General features: G+C 43.5%; 2 protein-coding genes across 2 annotated transcripts in view; both read right to left on the bottom strand.

Moving 5' to 3' along the window:
* Nucleotides 1-27521, bottom strand: part of LOC139029507 (inactive phospholipase C-like protein 2) — a 282717-nt gene that overhangs the window by 157585 nt on the left and 97611 nt on the right. The window lies entirely within an intron of this gene.
* On the bottom strand, nucleotides 133-15537 carry LOC111981327 (voltage-gated delayed rectifier potassium channel KCNH4-like). The gene is given in 17 exon segments (XM_070449615.1): nucleotides 133-2077; nucleotides 2554-2630; nucleotides 2910-2989; nucleotides 3231-3613; nucleotides 5596-5634; nucleotides 5737-5951; nucleotides 6254-6503; nucleotides 7837-8036; nucleotides 9588-9650; nucleotides 9653-9780; nucleotides 10362-10573; nucleotides 11263-11420; nucleotides 12320-12563; nucleotides 14386-14491; nucleotides 14655-14691; nucleotides 14694-14801; nucleotides 15347-15537. Coding segments are annotated over 17 exon segments (3522 nt in total). The 5' UTR covers nucleotides 15477-15537; the 3' UTR covers nucleotides 133-985.

Raw genomic sequence — 27521 nt, forward strand, 5'->3', positions numbered from 1 at the left:
ATGTAATTGTATTTCTCTGAGTCCCTGTTAAAAAAAAATATATATGTTAATATTCTGTTTGCATCTAAATAGTTATTTTACAACTAATATCAGTTACAAACAAAATTATATACAACTCTTTCAGTCTGCACACATTGTTCAAATCATTCTGTAATTTGTACGCTTCTGAAACTGTTGTGCTTGTACAGTAGGCTATACATTACACGTCTTATTTCAGTCTCTGTTACCAAATAAACAGTAAAATATACAGCATAGAAAAAGTCAGAAAATGTTCAAGACACAAGAGCAAAAGAGATGCAGAGCTATGAATAGCCATATTGCAGAAGAGGGAAAAACACAAATAACCAAAGGTCCTCTTTGGCCAGAAATCCTCTGGCAGGCTAGCCAAGAGACAATTTCTTAAAATAATGAGCACAAACATTGGTCGTATGCTGTAATGTCCAGACAGCTTATAGAATGAGCTCCACAGTGTGTTCACAAACAATGAAATCACATAAAACCACATGTCAAAATAATGCTCATTAGGTGATGATACTTTCTATGTAAACACAATATAATGAAGGAAAGGGGTGGGGTTTGCTGTTTCCATGGCTGCCAGGTCTCAATATGATATGTCTAGAGATACCCTCCGGTTAGTAATACCTAACTTTCAGTTCACAAGAAATGCGTAATAAACACAAAGCTGAATACTTTTGTAAACTGAGTCAGCTTGTCTTCATAATCTCTGGTCCATATCAATGCTGTATTTACAGTCAAATTAAATAAACAGTACATCAAGTAGTAGTACAATCAGTGTCGATATTATGTAGTGTGATTACTGTGTGGTGTACGTTTTAGACTGTAAAGCAATCATTAATTTCTCAGATGTAAACTCATGTAGCATAAGAGATGCAACCAAAAAGGGAGAGTTGATGGGCTCAGCGTTACTTTGCAGCAGTAATGTTCCAGTTTATTTATCTGGTCTCTGTGGGACTCCAGACAGCTGCTAATGTGTCACCTCCAAGCCCCAGAGAGGCTCGACTTCCAGGGCCTGCTGTGTGCTGATGTTGGTCTCCTGGGTCTGGGACTCTGCCTGCTCAGCATCACTCTGCATCCTCTTAAGTCTCTCCCTGTCCTGTGGATACTCAATGTTAGGCCCTCCACAGTCTGGCTCTTGCCCTGCTGACTGCCCCACTAGAGGTAAGGATGAGTCCAGTGTGTGGACAGGGCTGGAGCCCACCAGGTCATTCTTCCTGGCTCTGTTGAGAGAGCCCTGCCCCTGCGTGGTCTGGTTGTGCGTCTGATTGTATGTTGGGCTGACAGACATGTAGACCCCAGACTGAGAGCTGAAGGTGGTGTGGAACTGTGGTTGGCCGGTAGGGGTCAGTGAGACGTGGATAGGCATTGGGGAGATGGGCGGTGAATGGCTGCGGTCAGAGTTGACCTGGACACTCAGGGAGGGGTGGGACTGGCTGAGGCTGCCTGGGGAACATAGGGGACGAAAGGTACTGATGGTGGGGATGGAGGCTTTGTACTCAACTTGACCAGGACCCGCACCTGGGAGTACTGGGAAGACAGAGCTGAGGTTCAGAAGAGATGGCCCAGTCCGGCATTGGGAGTGGCCCATGTAGGGTGAGTTGGGTGTAGTTCTGGAGGTCGGGAAAGGCCTGTACTGGGCTTCAAGTCCCTGACCAGTGGTTCTGCCTCTGTCCGAGCAGCACGGATGTAAACAGGATGACCTGTGATTGGACGTCTGGTGAAGGTGCTCAACCTCCACCTTCTGACTCATCCTGGGACCTCTGCCCTGGGTGGGCACCCCACTGTAGGCCCACATGTTCCTGGCAGGGTGGCTGAGGGGCTCATATTGGAGGTGAGATGGGTGAGGTCCAGCGGGCATACTGAAAGGCACCCGTGTCTGCCAGTCATTGGCAGCAGTCATGTTGCTGCTGGGGTTGGGGTTAGGGGCCATCTGCAGGCCGTAAGGATAGGTGGAGATGGCAGAGGGGTAATGAAACATGGTCACATGGGCCTGCAGGAAACACATCATCTCGTGGAGCTCCTTGGTCAGGTTGGACACCTCCTGGTTAAGGGTATTCATCTGGAAAATAGATGGCATGCAGAATAATGAAAGCTATAGTCTGTTGCTTGGTTGAATCGTAATTATTCCAAGGCAGGATAGTTCTATTGTCTCTTTCTAGGTCAGAAATGGTAGATACCAAAAACAAGCAGTCAAATTATCAGTCGGTGTTACTTGAGCGTTCAAATCTGTACCATCTCCAATTTAACAATCCTACATTTTATTTGAGGAAAAATGTCTTTAAATGTTCTCTTGCCTACAGAGCCTGAGTGGTGTATTTAATGCTGAAAGTGTGTCAGGGATGACCTGTTTTTAGACACTCTTTAGGGTACAGCGAAAGTAGAGTACGGAAAATGAAGTGGGAGAACAAAAAAGTTTGCRTCTCTTGAGCTCTTTCTACCTAGATGGAGCATATCATTCATGTATCAGTTCATTGATACATCATTATGTTGGTTTATGTGTCAGTTTATTCCGTCAATGTGATCGTATGTTCATACCTCTTTGCTTAGCTGGCTGATGTTCTGTCTCACCTCCTCTGTTTCCAGAAGTAAGTTGGCGCTCACCTGGAATGGGTCTATAAGGGGGATGGGATGGGCAAGGATGGATGAGATCAGTGCTTTCACACCCCACTCCAACAGAAAGCACTTTGCTCATACCATTTCATTTGTATGAATAGCCTACTTGTACAGCTTTGGATCATTCTAAAAAAGCAAATTTCTGACCAATCAATTCAGTATCCTTGCATAAAACACATTTCCACTTTAATGTTAGAAAACCACTAGAAAAATATCGTTTTTTGTAGTTAAACCATTGTTTTTTGTAGTTAAACCATTGTTTAACATGAGACCATTACCTTTGCTATTGGTCTTTGCCTCGCCTTGATCCACATTGAAGTGAAATGACTGCCCATTATCCTCAATTCCATCCACAACCCTAGAGGAGATAGGAAGAGAGGTTCATACTTAAGTGGGTTGTGATTAAATATGAAGCGATTTTCAGTTAAATAAATTGAACTGTAATCTGTCTTTGCTGTTATTACCAGGTAAATTACCAGGTAAATACTTTTTAGTTAGTGGTTATAGTCTTATAATCCTACAAACCTTAGGCTCAGGTGCTGGGCTAATGAAATACAAACGCTAGTCATTTTGATTGACACTTATGTCTCATTACTCACCTGGGGCTGAGGTCCAGAGGGCTGACACAATGTAGGGAGGGTATGAGCAGCTTGGCTGGCCTATGGGATGAGCTGTGATCTGTGACCATGTTGGGCACTGGGGCGGGAGTAACCTCCTCATTGGACAGCAGCTGAGGGGATGGGCTATGGCCTCTGCCGCCCTGAGCTGGGGAGCGGCAGAGATGGAGCGCACTGACATGTCGAAGCTCCTCCCCCAGCAGGCTGCTGAGGCCAGGTTGGCAGACGGGGCTGCTCAGGCCATGCATCAGGAGCAGCCGTCCTTGGTGGGATGCACCGGTGGAACAGTGGCTCATGTCCTCACCAGACTCCACATCTTCTGCCTCCACAATGAAGGGAAGCTTGTGGTCCTTATCAGCTCGCTCCTGAGGGGCAGAGGGTGGGAGAGGAGAGGCATGAGTAACAGGTTCTCTGTAGTTCTTCATGAGTAACAGGCCCTCCAGTAGCCTATTGCCATTGGAGGAGGAGAGAGAGTGATACACAGAGTTAAATTTGATTTTAGCAGCCGGTAATGGGTAGCAGGGGCGTCATGCACCCTACAAATCTGAGGGGGCACAGAGTATGCGAGGATGGCTGGGGGGGTTGTCCGGAGGGGGGCATGTTGGAGAATTGTTATATTTTCAAACACCTGAAACAGCTTTCTCCTGCAATCTAGAGCCATATAATTTTCTATTAAGTTGGCTTTAGCTAGCCAGCTAGATACGTTCATAATCTGCCAACCTCATACCTAGCTACCAAGTAATTTCAGGCTGTCAATCAAGTTAGAGTAGCTTATCTAACTATCTTAGCTGGYATGCCAGCTGGCAAGGTTGGTAGACTTTATAAAACCAAGCAATTACTCAGTGTACTGAATAATCTTAGTCTTTTACCCAGATTTGATCAGAGATGCAGAGAAGCATATTTCTTTTCTTTAAAAGAATAACCACCAGACCGGTCAAGAGGTACGCTTAGATTGGGGGGGGGCCCATGCCCCTGTGACAACAATTTTGGACCCCCTTGTGGCCCCCCTAAATGTGAAGTATGAAATAATTTTTACATAACAAATATTTGCCACCGTTCTTTTTTTACATCCGTTATTAGACAGTGGCAACGATGATGATTATGAACATGGTCTTTTGCCTGCTAATGCAGTGAAGAAAACGATATGACAGCAATAACGTCTAATGTAACTGGCCCCTCTAACAGTACAACTGGCCCCAGCTTGGCCCCCCCAGTTGAAATGGTCTAGAACCTCCACTGGTAATATCCTAGGTATGTTAGTGCAGTATATTGAGATTTGTGATTTACAACAGTCAGAATAACACCCTCTGGAATCTGTTGAAAAGAACTAGGCATAATGATTATGGCTCTAAATTGAAGGAAAAATATGTTTCAGGTGTTTAAAAATGCTAAATAATCAGGGTCCAGCCCCCCTCTGGACCACTCCCCCACATCCTCACCTACTTCGGTAACAAGAGACTGTAACTTCCTTCTAATAGCTGTTCTGCTGTGAGTTAGTGCTGTTCCTCTCAATTAGGTGCACTGAGGTGAACTGCCTACTTGGCATTTTCAGTAGGAGTTAGATTATTTCGCTGTTATGACCTCATCGGGGCTTATAATTGTTATTCCTCAGTGACATTTTTTCTGTCAGATTATTATTATTATTATTACGTTTATTGCTACCAAACAATTTTCCCATTCTGGTAAATTAATTTTGAGAGAATCCGTTAAATCCCACGCACGATGTAGAAACATTAACACGTGGACACTCACRTCATAGAAACACACATGCATGTGCACGCACACAAAGGCATATGCCTACTCCAACACCCACTCAAATACAAGAAAAAACAAGAGACAAAATCAGCCTCACAGAGACACACTAATGACAGCCCTTTGTTAAGCTCTCAATAAAAGGTGGCAAAATGGGGCCGTGAGAGTTGCAATCATGCATCTTCCAGAGTGAAGTTCTATCTGGGATSTAGATGAGAACATTGCGTTCAGCCTTTTATCAAGTTATATGTTCACCTAAGAGGGAAGGGCAACGGGTCAGGGACCAGAACCCTCATATCAACCTCAATCATTTAAATGTCTCTGTCCCAGACCAAATATTCAAACACTTTGAACAATGGAACGATGAGTCACAAAGCCTTATTCACATCTGAAGGTGTAMATATTTTATTTGGACATTTAGCTTAAAAGAGTCCAGCTATGACTACAAATGTGCTGAACTCTGATTTGGATCATGTGAAGCTGTGACTTTGTAGATACGATGGCTGTGGGAGCATCACTGAGTTATGTCAGTAGCAGACTGACAGGTCATAGTAATCACCATCTGTAGTATAGTAATAAAAAGGCACACATTTACCTGAGAGAGCCGAGGGGACCGTGAGAACCTTGTCAGTCCCTGGACAGTGAGTCAGAATGAATCACAATTTCATTACAGTTTACACAGTCCACATAGAGTAAACTTTGAGTGAGTGATTGAGCGAGCATGTGTGGCTCTCACCTCTGCCTCGCTGCCCTCTCTCAGGTTGTAGGTGAGGTTGTGGTGTATATCAGAGCTGAAGCGACTGCCGTACTCTGGGTAGAGGCCCAGGACCTCCCTCAGGGCACGGACACTGATGTGCTGCAGGTCACAGTAGGTCAGAGCCTTCACGTCCGCATTGGTCTTGATCACCTTGTCTTGCGCTGTCAGGTCTGCCCCAATCAGATCACCTTTGCCTASAGACAGATTACCCAMTTAATAATCTGAATTGATTGGATTCTTCTCTCATACAGTATAATGACAACATCCATATTGCTGAGATAACAATTGAGGGATAAAGGAAACTAGCTCCCTATTCCCTATACAGTGCACTGCTTTTCTGGCCAAAAGTATTCCACTATAAAAGGAATAAGATTCCATTTCAGACGCTGCCAAAGAGTTGATAACAGAGACGGAACGCCGACACGAGAGAAAGAAAAAGGAAGGTATAAAAAGAAAGTGTACTCCAGAACAGGGAAGTGAGTTGTCTAAGACGTACCCAGGATAGCAAGGACCATGCCGTCCTTCAGCACCTCTAGAGACCCAGAGCAGACAAAGTAGTTGGCCTGCAGCGCGTCCCCCTGGCGGATGAGGTACTCTCCCGGGGCACAGAACGAGGTCTTAATGTGCAAGGAGAGGGAGCGCAGACACCCCCTACTGGCCCGCTCAAACACTGGCAGCTGCAGGATGTCCTTGTTCAGGTGCATGGCGATGTCCGCACGAAGTTCGTCTGGGAAGTCACGCAGCAGCTGACAGGAGGAGAGAAGGAGGACATCAACACCCACAATGCAATGGTTTTGTATCAGATTACAGAGGTACCAGAGAGGGACAGTGGTGTCCGAGGATGAAAGCTAAAGGAATGCTCTTGTCATATGAGATGATAGACCGTAGAAACCAAGTTCAAGCCTATGAACACTGAGGACAGCCAATCACCAGTTATTCACAAACGTGTATTAGATTTATTGTTGAAACATACACAATTCTCAGTGAGTATACAGTATMTTGTATTTTGTGTTGGACTCTAGCTGTATTTTGGCTAGTGGCTACACACTTCAATGTACAGTAGTTGTTTTCATGGGAGCTTTCTTAGATGAYTCAAATCTCTACATTCAATGTGCACTGTAGATCTGTTTCACTAGTGCTAGCCTGGCAGTAGCACCAGCTAAGAGGTGTAAGAAATCGGCGAGTTCTCGGGATCCTTCGTAGCGTCTGTTGTCGCGCCTTCAGCAGAGAATAAAGGATGAAGCTGATGATGAGAGGGTGTAAATGAGTACCATCTTTTTTTATTCCTGTCTCTGTAGTCTACAATGAAGAGACTTAAAAAAAGGTTTTATTAACTTGTATTTATTCAGGGTAGCCCAAATGAGACCAGGGCYTCATTCCTAATGGTGCCCTAAGTACAAACACTTTCWCACAAACAGGGGGARAAATGCGCATTGCAAATAAAACAAGAAGAATAAAAAATAACCACACAACAAATAATACTCTAGAATCAATCGGAACAACTGCAATCCTAAACAGCCATAGCGGCACCAAGGAATCAAGATGCAAGGAATTGTGTAGGTTATTCCATCAATAGGGAGCACTTTTAGCCAATATTAGGTCTAAGACCAAAAACAAAAGACTACTTTCTAAAAGAACCAATCTAACCTCATTGGGCAAAGACAGAGAGACGATTGGGAAAGAAAGGTGGAGATGACTTAGAATCCTCCATCCCACACGGAGACACGACTAGACCACGAGGCCATCTATGTCTGAATGTGACAATACACACCCACACTGTCAACACCATCTGATAGAAAGACCTTGGCAGTGACACAAAAGATGACTGTAGAAAATTAATGATCTAMTCCCAACGTAAGGTGTACACTCTCTGAAAGGCTATTTATTTACATCGGAAAATATATAAAGACCAGTTTGTCAGTATGTTCGTCTACCCTAATGGCTGCATTCCAATTTTCCATCCTTATCCTAAAATGTGCACTTGCCCACTCATCGGGGATTTGAAAGCATTGGATTGTTGTTATCATTGGCCGGAGTTTGTTACCACCATTGTTAAATACATAGTGTCATGTGACCCACCTCGTTGGCGTTGATGCCGTTGTTGACAGACCAGGTGGTCTGGAAGTACTCCAGCATCCTCTGTTTCAGCAGCTGGGGCAGACGGTGYACACGGATAAAGTCCTTGATGTCCTTCATACGCGTGTGGTAGAGCGAGCGTCGAGAGTACATGCGCTGGATGATGGCCGTCACGTTACCGAAGACCACTGCATGCATCAGGGCTGCAGGTCGGACGAGGAACATGGGGGTCAAGGAGTATTACAAGATTACTCATTTGTGCTCAAAGCACATACATATGCAGAGGAGAGTCATACCCAGCCATCACCATGCCKTAAGACTTTCCTTAAGAGATTTGTGAAGACATCTCGAGACATCTTAATACAAACTCATTTAGSATCGGTGAGCTAACGTAGGCTAATGTGATTATCATGAGATTGTAAGATTATTATTATTATTATTTTTTAAATCTGAGGACATAGACATATCTGATATGGACAGAAAGCTTAAATTCTTGTTAATCTAACTTCACTGTCCAATTTACAGTAGATATTACAGTGAAATAATACCATGATATTGTTTGAGGAGAGTGCACAGTTATGAACTTCAAAATGTATCAATAAACCAATTAGGCACATTTGGGCAGTCTCGGTCCCGTGTGGCTCAGTTGGTAGAGCATGGCGCTTGCAACGCCAGGGTTGTGGGTTCATTCCCCACGGGGGGACCAGGATGAATATGTATGAACTTTCCAAATTGTAAGTCGCTCTGGATAAGAGCGTCTGCTAAATGACTTAAATGTAAATGTAAATGTTGATAAACATTTGGAACAGAAATGCAATGGTTCATTGGATCAGTCTAAAACTTTGCACATACACTACCATTCAAAAGTTTGGGGTCACTTATAAATGTCCTTGTTTTTTAAAGAAAARCACTTTTTTTGTCCATTAAAATAACATCAAATTGATCAGAAATACAGTGTAGACATTGTTAATGTTGTAAATGGAATATCTACATAGGCGTACAGAGGCCCATTATCAGCAACCATTACTCCTGTGTTCCAATAGCACATTGTGTTAGCTAATCCAAGTTTATCATTTTGAAAGGCTAATTGATCATTAGAAAACCCTTTTGCAATTATGTTAGCACAGCTGAAAACTGTTGTTCTGATTAAGGAAGCAATAAAACTGGGCTTCTTGAGACTAGTTGAGTATCTGGAGCATCAGCATTTGTGCAACTGAGCTGGAATAATACATTATGGCCTTTCTCTTGCATTTCAAAGATGATGGTAAAAAATCAATTTTTTAAAAAGCAGTTTTTTTATTTTGTATTATCTTTTAACAGATCTAATGGGTTATATTCTTCTACATTCCTTTCACATTTCCACAAACTTCAAAGTGTTTCCTTTCAAATGGTGTCAAGAATATGCATATCCTTGCTTCAGGTCCTGAGCTACAGGCAGTTAGATTTGGGTATGTCATTTTAGCCTTTTTTTTTTTTTTTTAAGGGCGGATCCTCAAGAGGTTTTAACACGTCTTGAAAGAATGAAGAAAATACTGCAAAAGATATCTTAAAAACAACAAATGTCTTCAAGAAGTCTTAAGACAATTTGTGTCTCAAGATGTCTACTAACACTGCCTCGCTTCCGATGGACTTACCCCCCCATGAGCATGATGCAAATGGACTTACCCCCCATTAGCATGAATGCAATGGTACTTACCCCCCATGACATGATGCAGATGGACTAATCCCCATGAGCATGATGCAGATGGACTTACCCCCCATGAGCATGATGCAGATGGAGAAGATTTTCTCGGCGTCTGTGTTGGCACACATTGCCAAAAGCCCACACTGGTGAGGCTGCTCAGGTGAAGTAGAGGGGAGGCGATGTAGGCACTGGGCATGGAGGGGCCGCCAACCGTACTGTTGATGTATGGGGTCTCCAACCGCTTCCCCAGCTCTGCAGCCAGCCTGGAGAGTACAACAGGACAGGAGGAGAGGGAGGGAGAAAGAGAGAGCGAGAGCGGGAGAGGGGGGGGGGACAAAGAAGAGAGGAGGAGAAAAAAGATAAATGCTTTACAGGGATCTGATAGGAGACCAGTGAAAGAGTTTGGCTTGCTTTTTCCTTTGTGTCTGCTTGACTGATTATTCTCTCCATCCAGAGGTGATACTATAGAGTGTGAGGTATCCTTGCTGGGAGTAGTCTCAAACAGTCTCTGTCCATTGTTCTACACTTGCTGTGAGGTCGACTGGGAGGGTGTTATGGAGGGAGATGGACTGAGAAACCAGTTCAGAAGCATTCGGGCTTGTCCAGGGACCGAGTGTGCAGAGGGGCCATAGCATCTAGCTGTCAGGCAAGTTAAATGAGTTACTGTGTTACAGACAACATTTAAGAGAGGAATTAATCGGTTCACACTATGGCTGCTTCCCTATAGTAAGCCAAGGAGCTCGACAAAGGGAAACATTATGTTGATGTGTCTACTGTGTGAGAGTGGTCCAACAACCACACACAATATACAAACATACASACACAAACACTAACAAACAGGCACTCACCTATATCCCAGGTGACAGGGTCGCTGCTCTCTATCTCCTTGTGGCCAATGACGTACCAGACGCAGGCCATCCAGTGGGCAAGCAGGGCGAACACAGACATGAGCAGGGTCAGGACCACAGCACTGTACTGGGAGTAACGGTCCAGCTTCTGTAACAACCGCAGCAGCCGCAGCAAACGCACCGTCTTCAGGAGGTGGACCAGAGAGGTCTGGACAGGAGGTAACGGACATGTTTACATGCAACGATTCATGTAGAGATGACAATTTGCATTGTGACATGTGTAAAGGCCAAAAGACGTTAGAGAGTTGAGTCATAGTCCGGTTAAACTCGTCAGACATTATAGACGATCTATCCTCTGTACCGAACTGATATCTCCAGGGACACGGTCTAGCTGAGATGCAGTGAGCAAACATTCCTCCTACCACTCAAATATCCCACTTCCCCCAGAGGCTAAAGACACATTCATCAGTAAATTACAGCACATCTCTTGGAAAGCTTGAGAAACAAATGATTGGTGGAAAAAGGGGTAGTTGAACAGTATCACATCTCAGGAGCCCAGGTAAGATTAAGTGAGAAGGCTATTTGCTGAGATTTAAACCGTGAGACAGAGAGAGAGCGATGGGGAGTGCAGCTAGTGGATAGGGGGAGGGACACTAGAGAGAAGGAAGGAGCAGCTCAATAAAGCATGGAGGTGGCAGACCTAATCCGTTACAATTCAATGCTCAGGGGAAATAAAGAGGACCAACAACATATTTTAAGAGGGAAAACGATTATTCTGGGAAGGGCTATCGAACAAGCTCTGTCTGTTCAAGATAGGATAAGGAACTGCATACACACGCGAAGCCAAACGCCCATGACACCCATACATGCACAGTCAATGCCTCCATACAAACTCACCACTGTGATGTTGAAGGCGTAGAGGAGGTCAAAGGGCAGAGCAGCAAAGAGGTCTATAAAGAACCAGGTGCCACAGTAATGGAGGTAGATTGAGCGGGCATCGTACACCACTTGACCCGACTGACTCACGAAGGTGGTCCTAAAGTTCAGGATGATATCTGGGGAGGAACAGGGAGAAAACCCAGCAGAACATGAGCAAAATAGTATTTTAACCTTTACTCAATTACACAATAAGTGTGTAAAGTGAGTGGATAGGCTCTACATTCCAGCATTTTTCCAGGTGAGCTGTAAATGCTAATTGTGGCATGACACCAACGGTTTAGAATAACACACGATGTGATGATAATTTTGTACATGAATGTCACTGTACATAATTACCATTTCCTCAGTTTAAAAAAGTCTGAGCCCCATCACAGCTGTTTTAGGATCACACATCCATCGGAGACAGGAAGTCTCTAATTGTGGCTCAAAATGTGAGCTGTAACCAGGGGTGACACAGATACCATGATGAGTTGGTAATGAAGGTGGGTGTAACGGCTTTCGTTGGTGGTAGGTAGAGTAGACCAAAGCACAGCGTGGAAAGTGTTCATGATTATTTTATTCAAAACACTCAACCRCAAACAGTTCTGTCATGCACAGACACTAMACAGAAAACAAGATCCCACAAAGCCCAAAAGGAAAATGACAACTTATATATGATACCCAATCAGAGACAACGATAGACAGCTGCCTCTGATTGGGAACCACACGCGGCCAAAAACAAAGAAATAGAAAACATAGACTTTCCCACCCGAGTCACACCCTGASCTAACCAAACATAGAGAATAATAAGGATCTCTAAGGTCAGGGCGTGACAGTGGGTGAGCGAGTACAGTCAAGCGTGACCGATTTCCAAGGAAACACCCACTGCCACAGCAGGAAAGAACTATTCTTGATCAACTATATTCCAGAGGAGCTAGCTACTGGTGCCAATTCATTTAGCCACCAGAATGATATGACATTTACCATTGGAGTACTATGTAACCACTCTTAGTACTGTTATACAACAGTATGTTACCTAGAATGAAGAGCATTTCCACGGCGATGTCACTGGCAATGGTGCTACGGGAGTCACAGTCGTTGACGTCCTGGTGACTGACGAAGCAGACATTGAAGGGCACGGTGACCGCCACGTAGAAGGTAGCCAGGAGGATCAGCCAATCCCACAGGGCCTTGGATACGCTGTAGTGGAGCAGGATGAAGCGGGACTTCTGCACCGCCGCCACCTTGTACTCTGGGAGAGAGGGCTTCTGGAATACACTCTGCAGGGAGACAGGGGCCAAGGGTCACAGGTCATAGGTCCCAGGTCACAGACAAAGCCCAAAACAACACACTGGCACAGTGACACTTGTGTCTATGATAACATCTCAAGAATGCACTGAAACCTACTTGCCCTACCTACATCAAAATCAGTGTCTGCAGCTCTCCCTTGACCACAATCCAAACTCCTCTGTGGCACAAGATAGGAGAAGTAAATGTTSCTTTTAGGAATAAAGGACGTCAAATCAAAGTTTATCGGTAGCGTACACAGTTTAGCAGATGGTAAAGAGGGTGCAGCAAAATGATTGTGTTACTAGTGCCTAACAGTGAAGTAAAATGTCAAACAATTACACAAATAATCAGAAACTAAAATCAAGAAACATCTTAAGGGTTCAATGGCAACTTTTGAAGACACATATATAACCTTCACCACTCTTCTACGTTTGCACACACTGTACAGAGATTTTTCTATTTTTCTTTTCTATTGTGTTATTGACCGTACCTTTGTTTATGTGTAACTCTGTGTTGTTGTTTTTGTCGCACTGCTTTGCTTTATCTTGGCCAGGTCGCAGTTGTAAATGAGAACTTGTTCTCAACTGGCCTACCCGGTTAAATAAAGGTGAAATAAATAAAAATCAAATCATGCACTTAGTGGCCACAGGCTGGCTCACGGAGGTAGTAGCTGCAGAAACAGTAGCAGGTAATCTAACAGGCCTGGGGATCAAATGGAACCTCATTTCACTTTAAAATACATGAAAGACCGGGAGAGACAATTACAACATGTTCTTTTAGACACATATGCAGAATCACTGACTTTATCCTCCATAAATGACACAGTATGAAGGAGATGAAATATGGATGAGGTACTATGGAGATCCCTTGAGGTAATGAGATCTGAAAGTAAATCCCCTCTGTCGTTCTTCAACRTGACTAGAGATGCTGCTGAATAGCTCAGCAGAACCTCCAAGTGGGAACCCTTGGTGGGATAATAGCTGGGTACATTATGGGAAAAAATTACTTGGTAATTGCACATGGAGGATTTAGATGCACAACAACAACTGAATGTGTACAGAACTGTCACAGCAACAGCGCAAATTTGAACATTTTTCAAAGCATGCAATGCCACATAGCCCATGCTGTTGTCAATGGTAACAACATTTTTTACACAATTTWAAAAAACATTGACTGATCACCATCAAGTATGTAAAAGGCAGGATTTGGAGAGAGTGAATTTCCATAAATGTCATAGATTTTTTTAAAGTTTGAAGTCTCTCAGCATTTAACGGTACAATTGACGTATCTTTAAATAACAATTACCCCATATAACATGTGTTTAACAGAGGAAGAGGGAAAAGGTTGAAAATCCTTGGTTCTGTCTGTCCACTGCTGTGTCATACCGTGACCTCTCTTCCGGTACTTTCCTTTAATTAGTGAGATGATACCCCAGCTTTCCCATGTCCCAATCTGCAAAAGGCCACACTGCATCTCTCTGTTGCTCTATATATACCAGCACTACAAAGACCACACACAGCCGACCGGAGCTTCAAAGGCTGCCTGATCAATTCCTCTATCTGGGCCAAGCTCAACCTTCCTCAAATGGATAGGTAAATGTCACCTTGCTCTATATGCTACAAAACACATCTGCTCAAATATGTTTTCATTTGAATGTGGTAAGAATGTGATTTTACATGTGGTATGAAAACAAATGACATCATCTTTCAGAAAGCAGTTGTTAATATAATGAAATGATGCCTTTCCTCTAAAGAGAGTCAATACACTCTACTGTACAGTACAGTGGGGAACAGGGGAACCAGGGGAACTCACATTGGGCAGTTTCCCCTTGCCCCTCTTGGAGAACTGGTTGGTGAGGTGGTACAGGACAGTCCTTCCCCTCTCCCTGGCTTGGGAAAAGTGGGAACGGCTGCGTTTTCTGCTCTGATGTGCGTCCTCTGAGATGCCTGATGACATAAGGACCATAATGAATGGGTTATTACACTTATTAAAGCTTTACTTTATGCTATCATCATAGAAAGCATCATAGTCTAAACTATAAAGGGTTCGGTAAGATGTAAGCCACAGTGTTAGTAAAATACCTGTGGCCTCCCCCCCTCTCCTGTTGCTGTGATGGTGGCTTTTTCCGTACGACTCAGTGACATCCTTGAAGGAGAAAAGGAATAGAACCACTTCACCCTTCTCATTCTTAATCGGCACGATGTCAAGAAGGCACCAGAATGGATTTCCTGTGGAAGCAACATTATAGAAGAAGTTAGATTTAGTGGTCCTCAAATGTTTTCAGCGGGGACCCAATTTTTGTCCCGSCAGAACTTCTGGGGAACCCGTTCTTTTCCCAATAATTTCTCATGACCCCCCATCCCATCCCATCCCACCCCAGATCTAATGACACAACCTACAAAATCTGTAAATGTATATGTTTACGTCAACAAATAACCTTCAATTCATYGCATTTTCATCTCTTATCAATAATGAAAATAAACCAAAATACATTTACTCAATAAAATTGTGTTTTTCAAATGATCTTTCTCAAAACGTTTGTATATTGTCCCATTAAATAATCTGCACTCTTAATTTAAATGACCTTGAACACCACTGAGTTACAATTATAATGACACGTGGAGGATTGTATTTTACTCCCTCTTCATATTGTGCAGAAGTGACCTTGGTGTATGTTGCATCCTCTGTCCATTGTTCTAAAAAGACATTAAAAAGATAGATCTGGTTGGATGATGTTGTATGGAGGGCCACCATGTGTTGACTGAATGCTCACCGTTCCTCATGTAGAAGCACACCTCCCCCTGGTACTCCTGCTGTCCCTCCAGGGCCTTGTCCACCTGCTGCCTCACCCTCTCACTGGTCTCCGCCCCGTGCAGGAAGCGACACGTGCACGTTTTCTGCATCACCTCGGTGCGCACAAACCCCGTCAGCTCGCAGAAGCCGTCCGAGCAGTACACGATGGGGTAACCTTGGCGACCCTGGGCATTCCCAAGAAGGAAGTTGCTGTCTGTGGAAAGCAAGGAGAGATTATTAGAGACATGATGTACTGTGCCCTAACTGTCTGCGTAATGATTGCTGTATAAGTGGTCAACCAATTATTTMTGTCCCTCGAGTACACTGTGTGATTCAGACATTAAATGGATGAATGTCCTTGCCCCTGGATGCTGAATTAGGCTATGCAATTAACCATCAAGCTTGTGTTGAATACAGCCATCTATGAAGGTGGAACATAGCGTCAGGTATTCAGTCGCTTTCAGGTTTCTTTCTGAATCTCTCTCTCCTCCCACTCATTTTCTCTTCTCAGGGTCTATTTCATCCTTTAGCTGTCTGAAAAAGAGCTCTGTCTGTCTCGGTCTCAGTCGATCTAACTAACTAGCACATAGAACCCATCCACAGCAGCCTGCAGGAACTTCAGAGCAGACTTTGAAGTTTAGGCCTGTGAAGTCTGGTGGATGTGATAGGAGAGAAGAGAAGAGGGGACCCAGTTCACTCTATGGGGGCACACAGCCCATGGGGCCCCCCAGCAGGCGCCTGGGGACACTAATGGGGATAGGAAATTAGCATCATGTGTAGTATCTTCACATCCTCCTGCGCATGTAACCAAAGACAGCGCCAGCCAATCACAGGACAGGCTGGAGCTTCTGATTCAGTAGCTGCCTTTTGATTCTGTCAGACTCCACTGAAATACCAACCACCTCTCAGAGCTGCACCCATCTGTTGAACTGTGCAGGCACTCAGGCTGAGCGGAAGGGAAGATGTACTTTCAGTAACAAGAATACAGGTGCGATGTCACAGTCATTTAGACCCCTTTCTGATGTGTCAAGCGCGAGTGTTAGTTCAACAAAAGGCAAGGGTGTTGTAGATTTTTTAATAGATGTATTTCTTTTTATGGGAGGATGGAGGATGCTGGGGGATTATTTAACACACTCCTTGAAGTTTTTGTTCAAATTTGATTTGCTTGATTTAAATGTACCTCTATGTAGCTGCTATTTACCTCCTTACTCTGTTGAGAGAGAGAACATCATTGTGTATTTGGTACAGCTATAAACATTTAAACAACTCATCTCCATAAAAAAGGTTTTGCAGGCAGCTGTTAAATGGACCATCTCCCTCCCATCTGTTCCACCCTTTCTAAAGGGTTGCAAAGTAGACTGTATTGTAGCACTGTGCATCATTGTGCAGAGACAATTGCCCCTCACAGATGTCTCCCACAATCCAATGCCTGTCCGTTGTCACCTGTCCCCAACTATCCAGTCCATTAGGTCACTCCAAGTCCATCGGGTCACTGCCGTATAGAGTTACCATAGGAAATGACTCCACTGACTGAATTCAATTCCATAATGTATCTATTCATCCACTGCTCTTCCACACAGGGGTGGTTTGCGTTGGACAAGATAGAATTTCATGGCCCGAGTTTCCTATTCTCGACTGTACATGTGGTGATGGTCTGATCATACCCTGTCAATCAATACACTAATTATCTCCATTATAATTAGATGCGTAGTGCGTAAACACTGAGGTCACAGTTTGAAAGTCTTTACATAAGCAGGCCATTATCATTAGCTAATGAGGCAATCTGGATAAGTCCTCCTTGAAACACAAGAAAGAAATTGACATTTGCATTGACAATACTGTAGATGTTGTGGCAGTATTATATACACACTTAGTACACAAGTCTAATTGATCATTAGTTCACACAGAGTGGGGAAGAGGACCTAAGTGCTCCAGATCTCTTGTTAAGTTAATTCTGCCACAGTCCGACCACCAGGCAACCCTCAGCCTACTGAGCCATGGACTAAGTCTGGCTGTTGCTGAAAGCTGTATAGATGGAGGATCTCTTTAGATTGAGGTAGGTTGTATACTGTTACTGTATACACTATTTCCTGTAGAGAAAGACATTCAACTCTTGAAATGTCACAGTCGCTCAGTGACTCATGTAGAGATAATTAGTACAGAAGCTGCATGAGACTTTATGTGCCCAGGCTTGGGTTGCCATAGCAATTTGTAATTGTTTTTAATAAAAAGCATATGGCAAAGATGTTATTTCCACAAGGAGGAGGTAACCAGGATACGTTCCCTTTTTTAAACAGGAAGAACACAAATAGATTTGCAACAAGTTAATCCTATGGGAAAACATACTGATGATTAAATAAACTGAGGTGTTTTTGGACCAATAGAGTTTTTTTTTACAGTAGCTTCATGATTTTCATTGTTACTTCCCTTAGACTGATATAGACAAGTGAAACAAGGTTGTTTTTCTAAACCAAAGCAAACAGATGGTAAGTCCTTTCTCCAACATGACTCTATCATTCTGCTAGGATGCACCCAGTCTCTCTTCTCTCTCTCTCTCTCTCTCTCTCTCTCTCTCCTCTCTCTCTCTCTCTCTCTCTCTCTCTCTCTCTCTCTCTCTCTCTCTCTCTCTCTCTCTCTCTTTCCTCTCTCTCTCTCTCTCTCTCTCTTTCTCTCTCCTCTCTCTCATGGAAGAATGGCAGAATGGAAGTTCATAGTGAAAGCCATGTCGAACCTTCACAACGGTTCGACCGCACAACAAAAGGGACTTCTGCCTCCCGGGTGGCGCAGTGGTCTAGGGCACTGCATCGCAGCGCTAGCTGTGCCACCAGAGACCCAGGCTCTGTTGCAGCCGGCCGCGACCGGGAGGTCCGTGGGGCTACGCACAATTGGCCTAGCATCGTCCGGGTTAGGGAGGGTTTGGCCGGTAGGGATATCCTTGTCCCATCGCGCACCAGCAACTCCTGTGGCGGGCCGGGCGCAGTGCGTGCTAACCAAGGTCAGGTGCACGGTCTCCGACACATTGGTGCGGCTGGCTTCCGGGTTGGATGCGCGCTGTGTTAAGAAGCAGTGCGGCTTGGTTGGGTTGTGTTTCGGAGGACGCATGGCTTTCGACCTTCGTCTCTCCCGAGCCCGTACGGGAGTCGTAGCGATGAGACAAGATAGTAAYTACTAACAATTGGATACCACGAAATTGGGGAGAAAAGGGGGTAAAAAAAAAATATTCAAATAAAAAGGGGACTTCTCCATTGTAGTGAATAACACTTGTCATTTCTATTATTTTTCAGGTCATGCACTTGTAGCTTCAGTAATTGACATTAGGTGACGAAGAGCAAAACCCAAACCAATCTACTTACATTACACAAGCAAAAAAGCCAGGCCCTTTGTGTCAATCAAATCAAATTGTATTTGTCACATGCGCCGAATACAACAGGTGTACAGTGAAATGCTTACTTACAAGCCCTAACAAACAATGCAGTTAAAAAAAATTAAAAAAATAATAATTATGAATAAGAAATAAAAGTAACAAATAATTAAATAGCAGCAATAAAATAACAATAGCACTATATACAGGGGGTACCGGTACAGAGTCAATGTGCGGGGCACCGGTTAGTCGAGGCAATTATGGTAATATGTACATGTAGGTAGAGTTATTAAAGTGACTATGCATAGATAATAACAGAGAGTAGCAGCAGTGTAAAAGAGGGGGGGGCAATGCAAATAGTCTGGGTAGCCATTTGACTAGCTGCTCAGGAGATTTATGGCTTGGGGGTAGAAGCTTTTTAGAAGCCTCTTGGACCTAGACTTGGCGCTCCGGTACCACTTGCCGTGTGGTAGCAGAGAGAACAGTCTATGACTAGGGTGGCTGGAGTCTTTGACAATCACAACAACAATAACCACAATTTGTGAATTGAAATGGAGGGGAAATGCTATTAAATAATTCTATGCCTCAATTAGGAGGGTAAAGCTGTGTGTAGCTCCCAGCCCACACATATAATTAGACTGAATCATTCTGTGGAGCGACAATGAGACAACAACGAGAGCTTTATCCTTCTGCTGTGCGCACAAATACAACTATTGCTGCGTAAACGTTGCAATCGATAACTCTGCTCTGACACCCCGGTACCATAATCCACAGAGTGCAACCTGAAATGTACATATAAATGGGAATAACTCTACAGTGTGTACATGTGTACTGTACATAGTAGTTTGTTTGCATTCGGGCAACGACTAAATAATGTATTAAGAGTGAAATGAGAAATGATATAATGGATTGTTATAGAGGGAACTGTCCTTCATTACAGCCTGTTACAGTCCACCAGACATTACCAGGGTTACTCATTTTGTTGTGTATGGGATGGATGGAGTTAAGTATGTTAGCCTACTTTTGCAGAGTGGGTGACTGATATCGATACCCAGGTGCTGTTTGATTGGCGCTTAACCCCTACATAATTAACTGTAATTTATGTCCATGCTCACATGTTGGGATCATTTGGCTGTCACTTTCCTTCATTCTGTAATTGCCTGGTCCAKTCACATTACACAATGGAGAGGGTAATTTAGTTGAGGGAGGCAGTCAGACATACATTGCAAACATACCCACATCCACCCATTTGTTGTCGCACATGCTATTAGAATATTATGTCATAGGTCATAGGTTGAAGTCAATTATTTTAACATCTATTATACGCTGTGTGGGCTCCTGAGTGGCGGAGCGGTCTAAGGCACTTGTCACGTTCCTGACCTATTTTCTGTTGTTTTGTATGTGTTAGTCGGTCAGGGCGTGAGTGTGGGTGGGCATTTCTATGTTTTGTGTTTCTATGTTTAGGTCTTGTAATCAGCCTTATATGGTTCTCAATCAGAGACAGGTGTTTGACGTTTTCCTCTGATTGAGAACCATATATAGGTTGGCTGTTCACACTGTTTGTAGGTGGGTGATTGTCTCCTGTGTCTTCCGTGTCTGTGTACGTGCACCACACGGGACTGTTTTGGTTGTTCGGTTCGTTTATTGTAGTCTGTTCCTGTTCGTGAGTTCTGCGTGTTTTATGTAAGTTCCATGATCAGGTCTGTCTACGTTGTTTGTTTGTTATTTTGTATAAGTCAAGTATAGTTCGTGTCAGTCTTCGTCTTTTCAATAAATTMATTATGTCAACATACCTCGCTGCGTATTGGTCCACCGATCCTTCTCTCCTCTCCTCGTCCGAGGAAGAGGAAGACGACAGCCGTTACAGCACTGCATCTCAGTGCTAGAGGCGTCACTACAGAGCCTGGTTTGATTCCAAGCTGTATCAGAACCGGCCGTGATTGAGAGTCCCATATTGCAGTGCACAATTGGCCCAGCGTCGTCCGGGTTAGGGTTTGGGCGKGGAAGGCCGTCAATGTAAATAAGAATTTGTTCTTAACTGATTTGCGTAGTTAAATAAAGGTTAAATAAAAAAAGAATTTAAAAAATGAAGGTCTTGCTGCCCAGAAGGTCTTGAACTCGGACAGAAGAAAGTCAAAGTTTTGGACTATTTTATCAGCTCCCTACAGACATTTCAAGCTCCGGTTCAAACAGACGGTTCAGTCCTCCACCCACACCATGACACGGAGGACCTGTTACCACCAAACTTATGAAAAAAGTTATTCTGACTCTGTATTTGTGTGGGTGTGTGTGTGCAGCCTGGTCTCATAGACTAGACGTATTAGTATGATATGTTACATTTGATATGGTTACGTAAGACAGCAGGCTACTTAAGGGAAAACGAAAATAGGGTGGTTGATAGGGGTGGATGGGTAGGCAGGCGTATAACGTGAACATCTAGCAACCCAATGGTTACGTGTTCAAATGTCATTACGGACAACATTAGCATTTTAGCTAATTACAACTTTGCAACTACTCAGCATGTTAGCTAAACCTTCCTATAACCTTAACCTTGATTTATTTATTGTACTTTTTACCCCTTTTTCTCCCCAATTTTGTGATATCCAATTGATAGTTATAGTCTTGTCCCATCGCTGCTAATCCCGTACGGACTCGGGWGAGGCGAAGGTCGAGAGCCATGCGGCCTCCGAAACACAACCCAGCCAAGCCGCACTGCTTCTTGACACACTGCTTGCTTAACCCGGAAGTCAGCCGAATGTGTCAGAGGAAACAACGTACAACTGGCGACCGAAGTCAGCGCGCATGAGCCTGGCCCACCACAGGAGTCACTAGTGCGCGATGGGACAAGGACATCCCAGCCTGCCAAACCCTCCCCTAACCCGGACGACGCTGGGCCAATTGTGCGCAGTCTCACGGGTCTTCCGGTCGCGGCCAACTGCGACACACCCTGGGATCGAACCCGGGTCTATAGTTACACCCCAAGCACTGCGATGCAGTGCCTTAGACCTCTGTGCCACTCGGGAGGCCCAACCCTAAACTTAACCCTCACCCTAACCCCTAGCCTAGCTAACCTTAGTCACCTAGCTAACGTTAGCTATAGCCACCTAGCTAACATTAGCCACAACAGATTGGAATTCGTTACATATCATACGTTTTACAAATCCGTAGCGTGTTGTACGATTTGCAATGCATTGCATATCATACGAATTGTAAATCGTAACATATCATGCGAAATGGGATGATGGACATCCACCAATGAATACAACGTAACATATCATATATAAGTCAAAATGTAACATATCAKATATAAGTCAAAACGTAACATCATATCATCATAATTGGAGTGTCCTGGGTTTACATTTACTATGTTACGTCTAACCCTGAGTCCAGGTTGGTGTGTGTGTGTGAGTGTGAGTGTGTGTAATAGAGAGAGTGTTAGTGTGAGTGTGTTTGTCTTCACACTGAATTCATTAACTCAGCCAGGACACAGATCGGCGGCCACACACTAGCATGATGTCATGTCCCACTTCTTGTAACCCACTGAGAAGAGTGTGATCCAATCTGACCATGGGAAAGTGCATCATGCAGCTTCGACAGTAGTCCATTAGTGACATATACTTATTATACAAAACATTATGAACGCCTTCCTAATATTGAGTTCACCCTTTTTTTGCCATCAGAACAGCCTCAATTCGTCAGGACATTGACTCTACAAGGTGTCTAAAGTGTTCCAAAGAGATGCTGGCCCATGTTGACTACAATGATTCCTACAGTTGTGTCAAGTTAGCTGGATGTCCTTTGAGTGGTGGATCATTCTTGATACACACGGGAAACTGTTGAGCGTGAAAAACCCAGCAGCATTGCAGTTCTTGACACACTAAAAACAGTGTGGCTGGCACCTACTACCATACCCCGTTCAAAGGCACTTAAGTATTTTGTCTTGCCCCTTCACCCTCTGAATGGCACACATACACAATCAATGTCTCAATTGTCTCAAGACTTAAAAATCCTTCTTTAACCTGTCTCCTCCCCTTCATCTACACTGATTGTGGATTTAACAAGTGGATTTAACAAGTGGATTTAACAAGTGACAACAATAAGGGATCATAGCTTTCACCTGGAATCACCTGGTCAGTCTATGTCATGGAAAGAGGAAGTATTTCTAATGTTTTGTACACTCAGTATATATCCTATGGTCAAACGCAGAGGTGCTTAATAGATGACAAACTAAATGCATGAACTGTGAACACATATGACTAATAATAAAATAGCTTTTAGGTTGTGAGTGAGCTAAAAGAAAGGGGAGTCTAATGGCTCTGTGCAGGCTTTCATCTTTTTAAAGATGTGGTGCAATTCTATACTCAAGTGTTTTGTGTGTAAAGAAATARGAATAAGTCCTACACTGCTGCACAGACCTACTGCACTCATGGATCTTAAAGGGATACTTCAGGAGGCAATGAAGACCTTCATCTACTTCCCCAGATTTTTATGCCTCTGCGTGCAGTTTGAAGAAAGTTGCTAACTAGCGTTAGCTCAATTGCTAACTAGCGACAGCGCAATGACTGGAAGTCTCTGGACACAAGTTAACATTGGCTCGCTTCATTGCCAAAATCCCGAAGTATCACTTTAATGAGGAGCAACACAGACAGCAAACACACAACAGCCCAACAAGTGGCACTTCAATCCAAAACAACAACACACCCACTCCTCTGCTGAGCTCTCACCACTCTCTCCATCACTGTCACAGCCTGAATTACTGTCTTGACTGGCTGCCCCTCTCCAGTACCACTTACACACAGGGTTGACTGGCTGCCCCTCTCCAGTACCACTTACACACAGTGTTGACTGGCTGCCCCTCTCCAGTACCACTTACACACAGTGTTGACTGGCTCCCCTCTCCAGACCAACTTACACACAGTGTTGACTGGCTGCCCCTCTCCAGTACCACTTACACACAGTGTTGACTGGCTGCCCCTCTCCAGTACCACTTACACTCAGTGTTGGGGAGTAGTGAACTACTTATAGTTCTTCTAGTAATTTAACAACAGTTTGTACTAGTAGTGGAGTGGTAGTTGGACTAAGTGGTAGTTGAAGTAAATTCAAATCTAGGTAGTGTTTTCAGTAGTTAATAAGTGTTTTGCCATGTAGCGGTGTAGCTTCAATCTATAGCTAGAGCACTCCTAATATCTCTAGGAGAAATAAGTATAATTTTTGTCTTCATCTGTTGTTGTTTAGTACTGTATTTTTGCTAGCTAGGGCCATTTACTTTAAGTGTTGTCTGTCTTTCCAGTAGCCTACTTAGTGTATGAACTGCTGACTGCTCATAACTTGCAGCTGATTGTTGACACATCAACCAGGAATAAAGGGCAGGGCAATTTGTGACTGTTATTGTTTTGGTAATCAGTGGCTGTRTTGGAGGGGGAGTGCGTTGTCCTCTCCTATGCAATCAGCAATAAGTACCGGGAAGTGTGCTCTTCACCTCTGCTAGGCAATTAGCGATTAGTGTCAAGCCAGTCAAGGCTTCAAGACGGGTCACTCAACCGAGACTGCTCTCCTCTGTGTCACGGAGGCTCCCCGCACTACCAAAGCTGACTCTCTCTCCTCTGTTCTCATCCTCCTAGATCTATCTGTTGCCTTTGACACCGTGAACCATCAGATCCTCCTCTCCACCCTCTCAAGGCTGGGCGTCTCAGGCTCTGCCCACTCTTGGATTGCATCCTACCTGGCAGGCCGCTCCTACCAGGTGACATGGAGAGGATCTGTGTCTGCCCAACATATTCTCACTACTGGTGTCCCCCAGGACTTGGTTCTAGGCGCTCTCCTCTTCTCTCTATAAGTAGCCAGGTGGTAAAAGCACATAGCTGTATTCATTTATATCCACTAGATGGCACTGTCCCTATAAGAGATCCATAAATAATGTGTGAGAGCGGTTATGGGATTGCGCATGCACAGTGTGTAAGACTGAGAGCAAGCAATTACACTGGAGAGCTGTTGAAATCCATCGTGGGTCCAACGATACCTTAGATGGGTAAATAATACTTTTTATATTACTCTTGTGCCGGAAAATATCATATTCTGCCTCATCTGCAGTGTACAAGAGTTAGTTTTGTAATATTTATGCAAGATGGTAATGTTAGCCTGTTGATACTTTCAGATCAACATGAGGGTGTTCGCTTCTTGCTAGCTGAATACCAGGGTTCTCAGAACCACGTGGTGGAGTTGATAACATTATCTGAAGTGTGAGTAATTATCAGAATGATGTTCTATTTAATGTAAAGCTTCAGTGTGTTGTATTTTGTTTCATTTTTTAATTGTAACGTATCTGTTCATATGACATTGTAACGGCAGTCTAGCTCTTCCTCCTCCTCGGACGAGGAGAGGCGAGAAGGATCGGAGGACCAATGTGCAGCGTGGTAAGTTTCCATGATTTAATATGCACGAAAACAATACACGATACAAAATAACAAAACGAACTAACCGTAACAGTCCCGTGTGGCACAAACACTGACACAGGAAACAACCACCCACAAATCCCCAACACAAAACAAGCCACCTATATATGATTCTCAATCAGGGACAACGATTGACAGCTGCCTCTGATTGAGAACCATATTAGGCCGAACACAGAAACAGACAAACTAGACACACAACATAGAATGCCCACCCAGCTCACGTCCTGACCAACACTAAAACAAGCAAAACACACAAGAACTATGGTCAGGACGTGACAGACATTTCTCCCAGTGCAGTATGGGTGAGATGATGATCTACTGTCTCATGTGGTATTAGGGTATCACCTGGACAGTGTGTTTGTAAGTATTCATAATGTTTTATGACAAAATKTATTTTTGTTTTTCATGCACAATGTAATTTTGTTTATGGACATCTTGTACCCAGACATTTGAAATGTTAGAAAGTCCATTCTAACTGAACATTGTGGTCTCTATATTTTCTTGTGTTTTTCTATGGAAAGCAGAGCCAATACCGTTTATGCATTGCACTTTGTACTTATTGTACTAAGATAGTTTTTATGCACTTTACTAATAGATTTATTTAACGTGATCGTGATTTAAACTGAACTTTACTTTATGGTGGTTTAAACTTGCGGTGATTGCCCTCTTACGTTATTCTATTTTAAATTTAAGCTTTGACAGAATAAACAACCCCAAATGAGTTTGTGCCCTGTTCTGGGTTTACTTTCGCCAGGCTACATATACACAGGGTTGGGGATGTAAGCGATTACAAAAAAACGTTAACTGTAATCCGTTACGTTACCAGCAAAAATATTGTAATCAGATTACAGATACTTTTGAAAAACTAGATGATTACTTTGAGGATTACTTTTAAATTCAGAAAGGATGTTTGCGGAAAAAAAACTTTGACACTTCTCTGTTTTCTTAATGACATTCAAATCAGCATTGAAAAAAGGCGCAACTTTAAGTTTGTTCCATCTGAGCGAGTCTGACCACAAGTCAGAGACCACTATGATGACACATAAAATGTGTTTGATGGATCGCGGGAAAATGTCAGAAATAGGCTTTTGTAGGCTACAGTCCAAGCTATATCTTCCAATGGTGCGACTGCTGTCAGCATCCAAAGATTGTCCAACTTGAATAAACGCTTGGCGGTAAGGATGAGAGCAGTGGTGTAGTCTACGGTGATACAGATATCACTTATTATTGGTACCTACATAGCGCATTTATGTGAATCACAATGCTGCTCTCTCAATTAGCTAGTTGTGCCTTACGGCTTGTGGTTGTCGTGGATGGCTGTTCAGAAATCTAAATGTGTATTTGAACCCAATAATGGTTGAATTTAAGATGCCTATCAATCATTGTTTTTGAAACCAGCGGACTTTATTCTATCCCAGCCGATAGAATAAAAGTGGGTCTTTTATTGCTCAATCTAATTCATGCTGATAAAAAACTAAATCCATAGGCCTAATGGACACATGCTCAAACGTGTACACTTTTGATAGACTTAATAGGGCAATCCGTAGTTGCTACATCCATTTCTGGGCTTATAAATGATATATAGTAATGTAAAGATATAATTTWATCATATTATTATGTCACGCCTGCTCCCGCTCTCCCTCCTGCCCAGTACTACGCACTCCTGCCACCATCATTACGCACACCTGTTTCCCTCGTCACATGCTTCAGCGATTCATTGGACTCACCTGGACTCAATAACCTGTTTTCCTTACCTCCCCTCTCTGTTCCCTAGGTTGTTCCCGGCTTCAGCATTATTATCGTCATGTTGTTTTGTTCCCCCTGTTCTGACAATRTTCCTGTTCTGTCACTTGTCCGTTCATTAAATGTTCACTCCCTGTACCTGCTTCTCATCTCCAGTGTCAGTTCTTACATTATTATATGTAGTAGAAAGCGATTGGTTAGAAGAAGCCTACACAACCAACCCATAAAGTCAAATTCAACATCCATACATGGCCAGCTATGTAAACTTTAACATTGATTTATCCTGCAATAGATGTCATTCAATTGGTAACATACATTTTTGTCTTCTTCTAATGCATCTTAAGGGAAAAGTAATCTAAAAGTAACTGAATGTAATCAGATTACGTTATTGAGTTTAGGTAATCCAAAAGTTACGTTACTGATTACAATTTTGGACAGGTAACTAGTAACTGTAAAGGATTACATTTAGAAACTAGCCTACCCGACCCTGCATATACACCAAGTCACTCGGCTCCGTCATATCCTCACATGGTCTCTCCTATCATTGCTATGCAGATGACATTGAACTCCTTTTCTTCTTCAGCCCCTTCTGACACCCA

Source organism: Salvelinus sp. IW2-2015, linkage group LG20, assembly GCF_002910315.2.
Source record: "Salvelinus sp. IW2-2015 linkage group LG20, ASM291031v2, whole genome shotgun sequence".
NCBI classification, from domain to species: Eukaryota; Metazoa; Chordata; class Actinopteri; order Salmoniformes; family Salmonidae; genus Salvelinus; species Salvelinus sp. IW2-2015.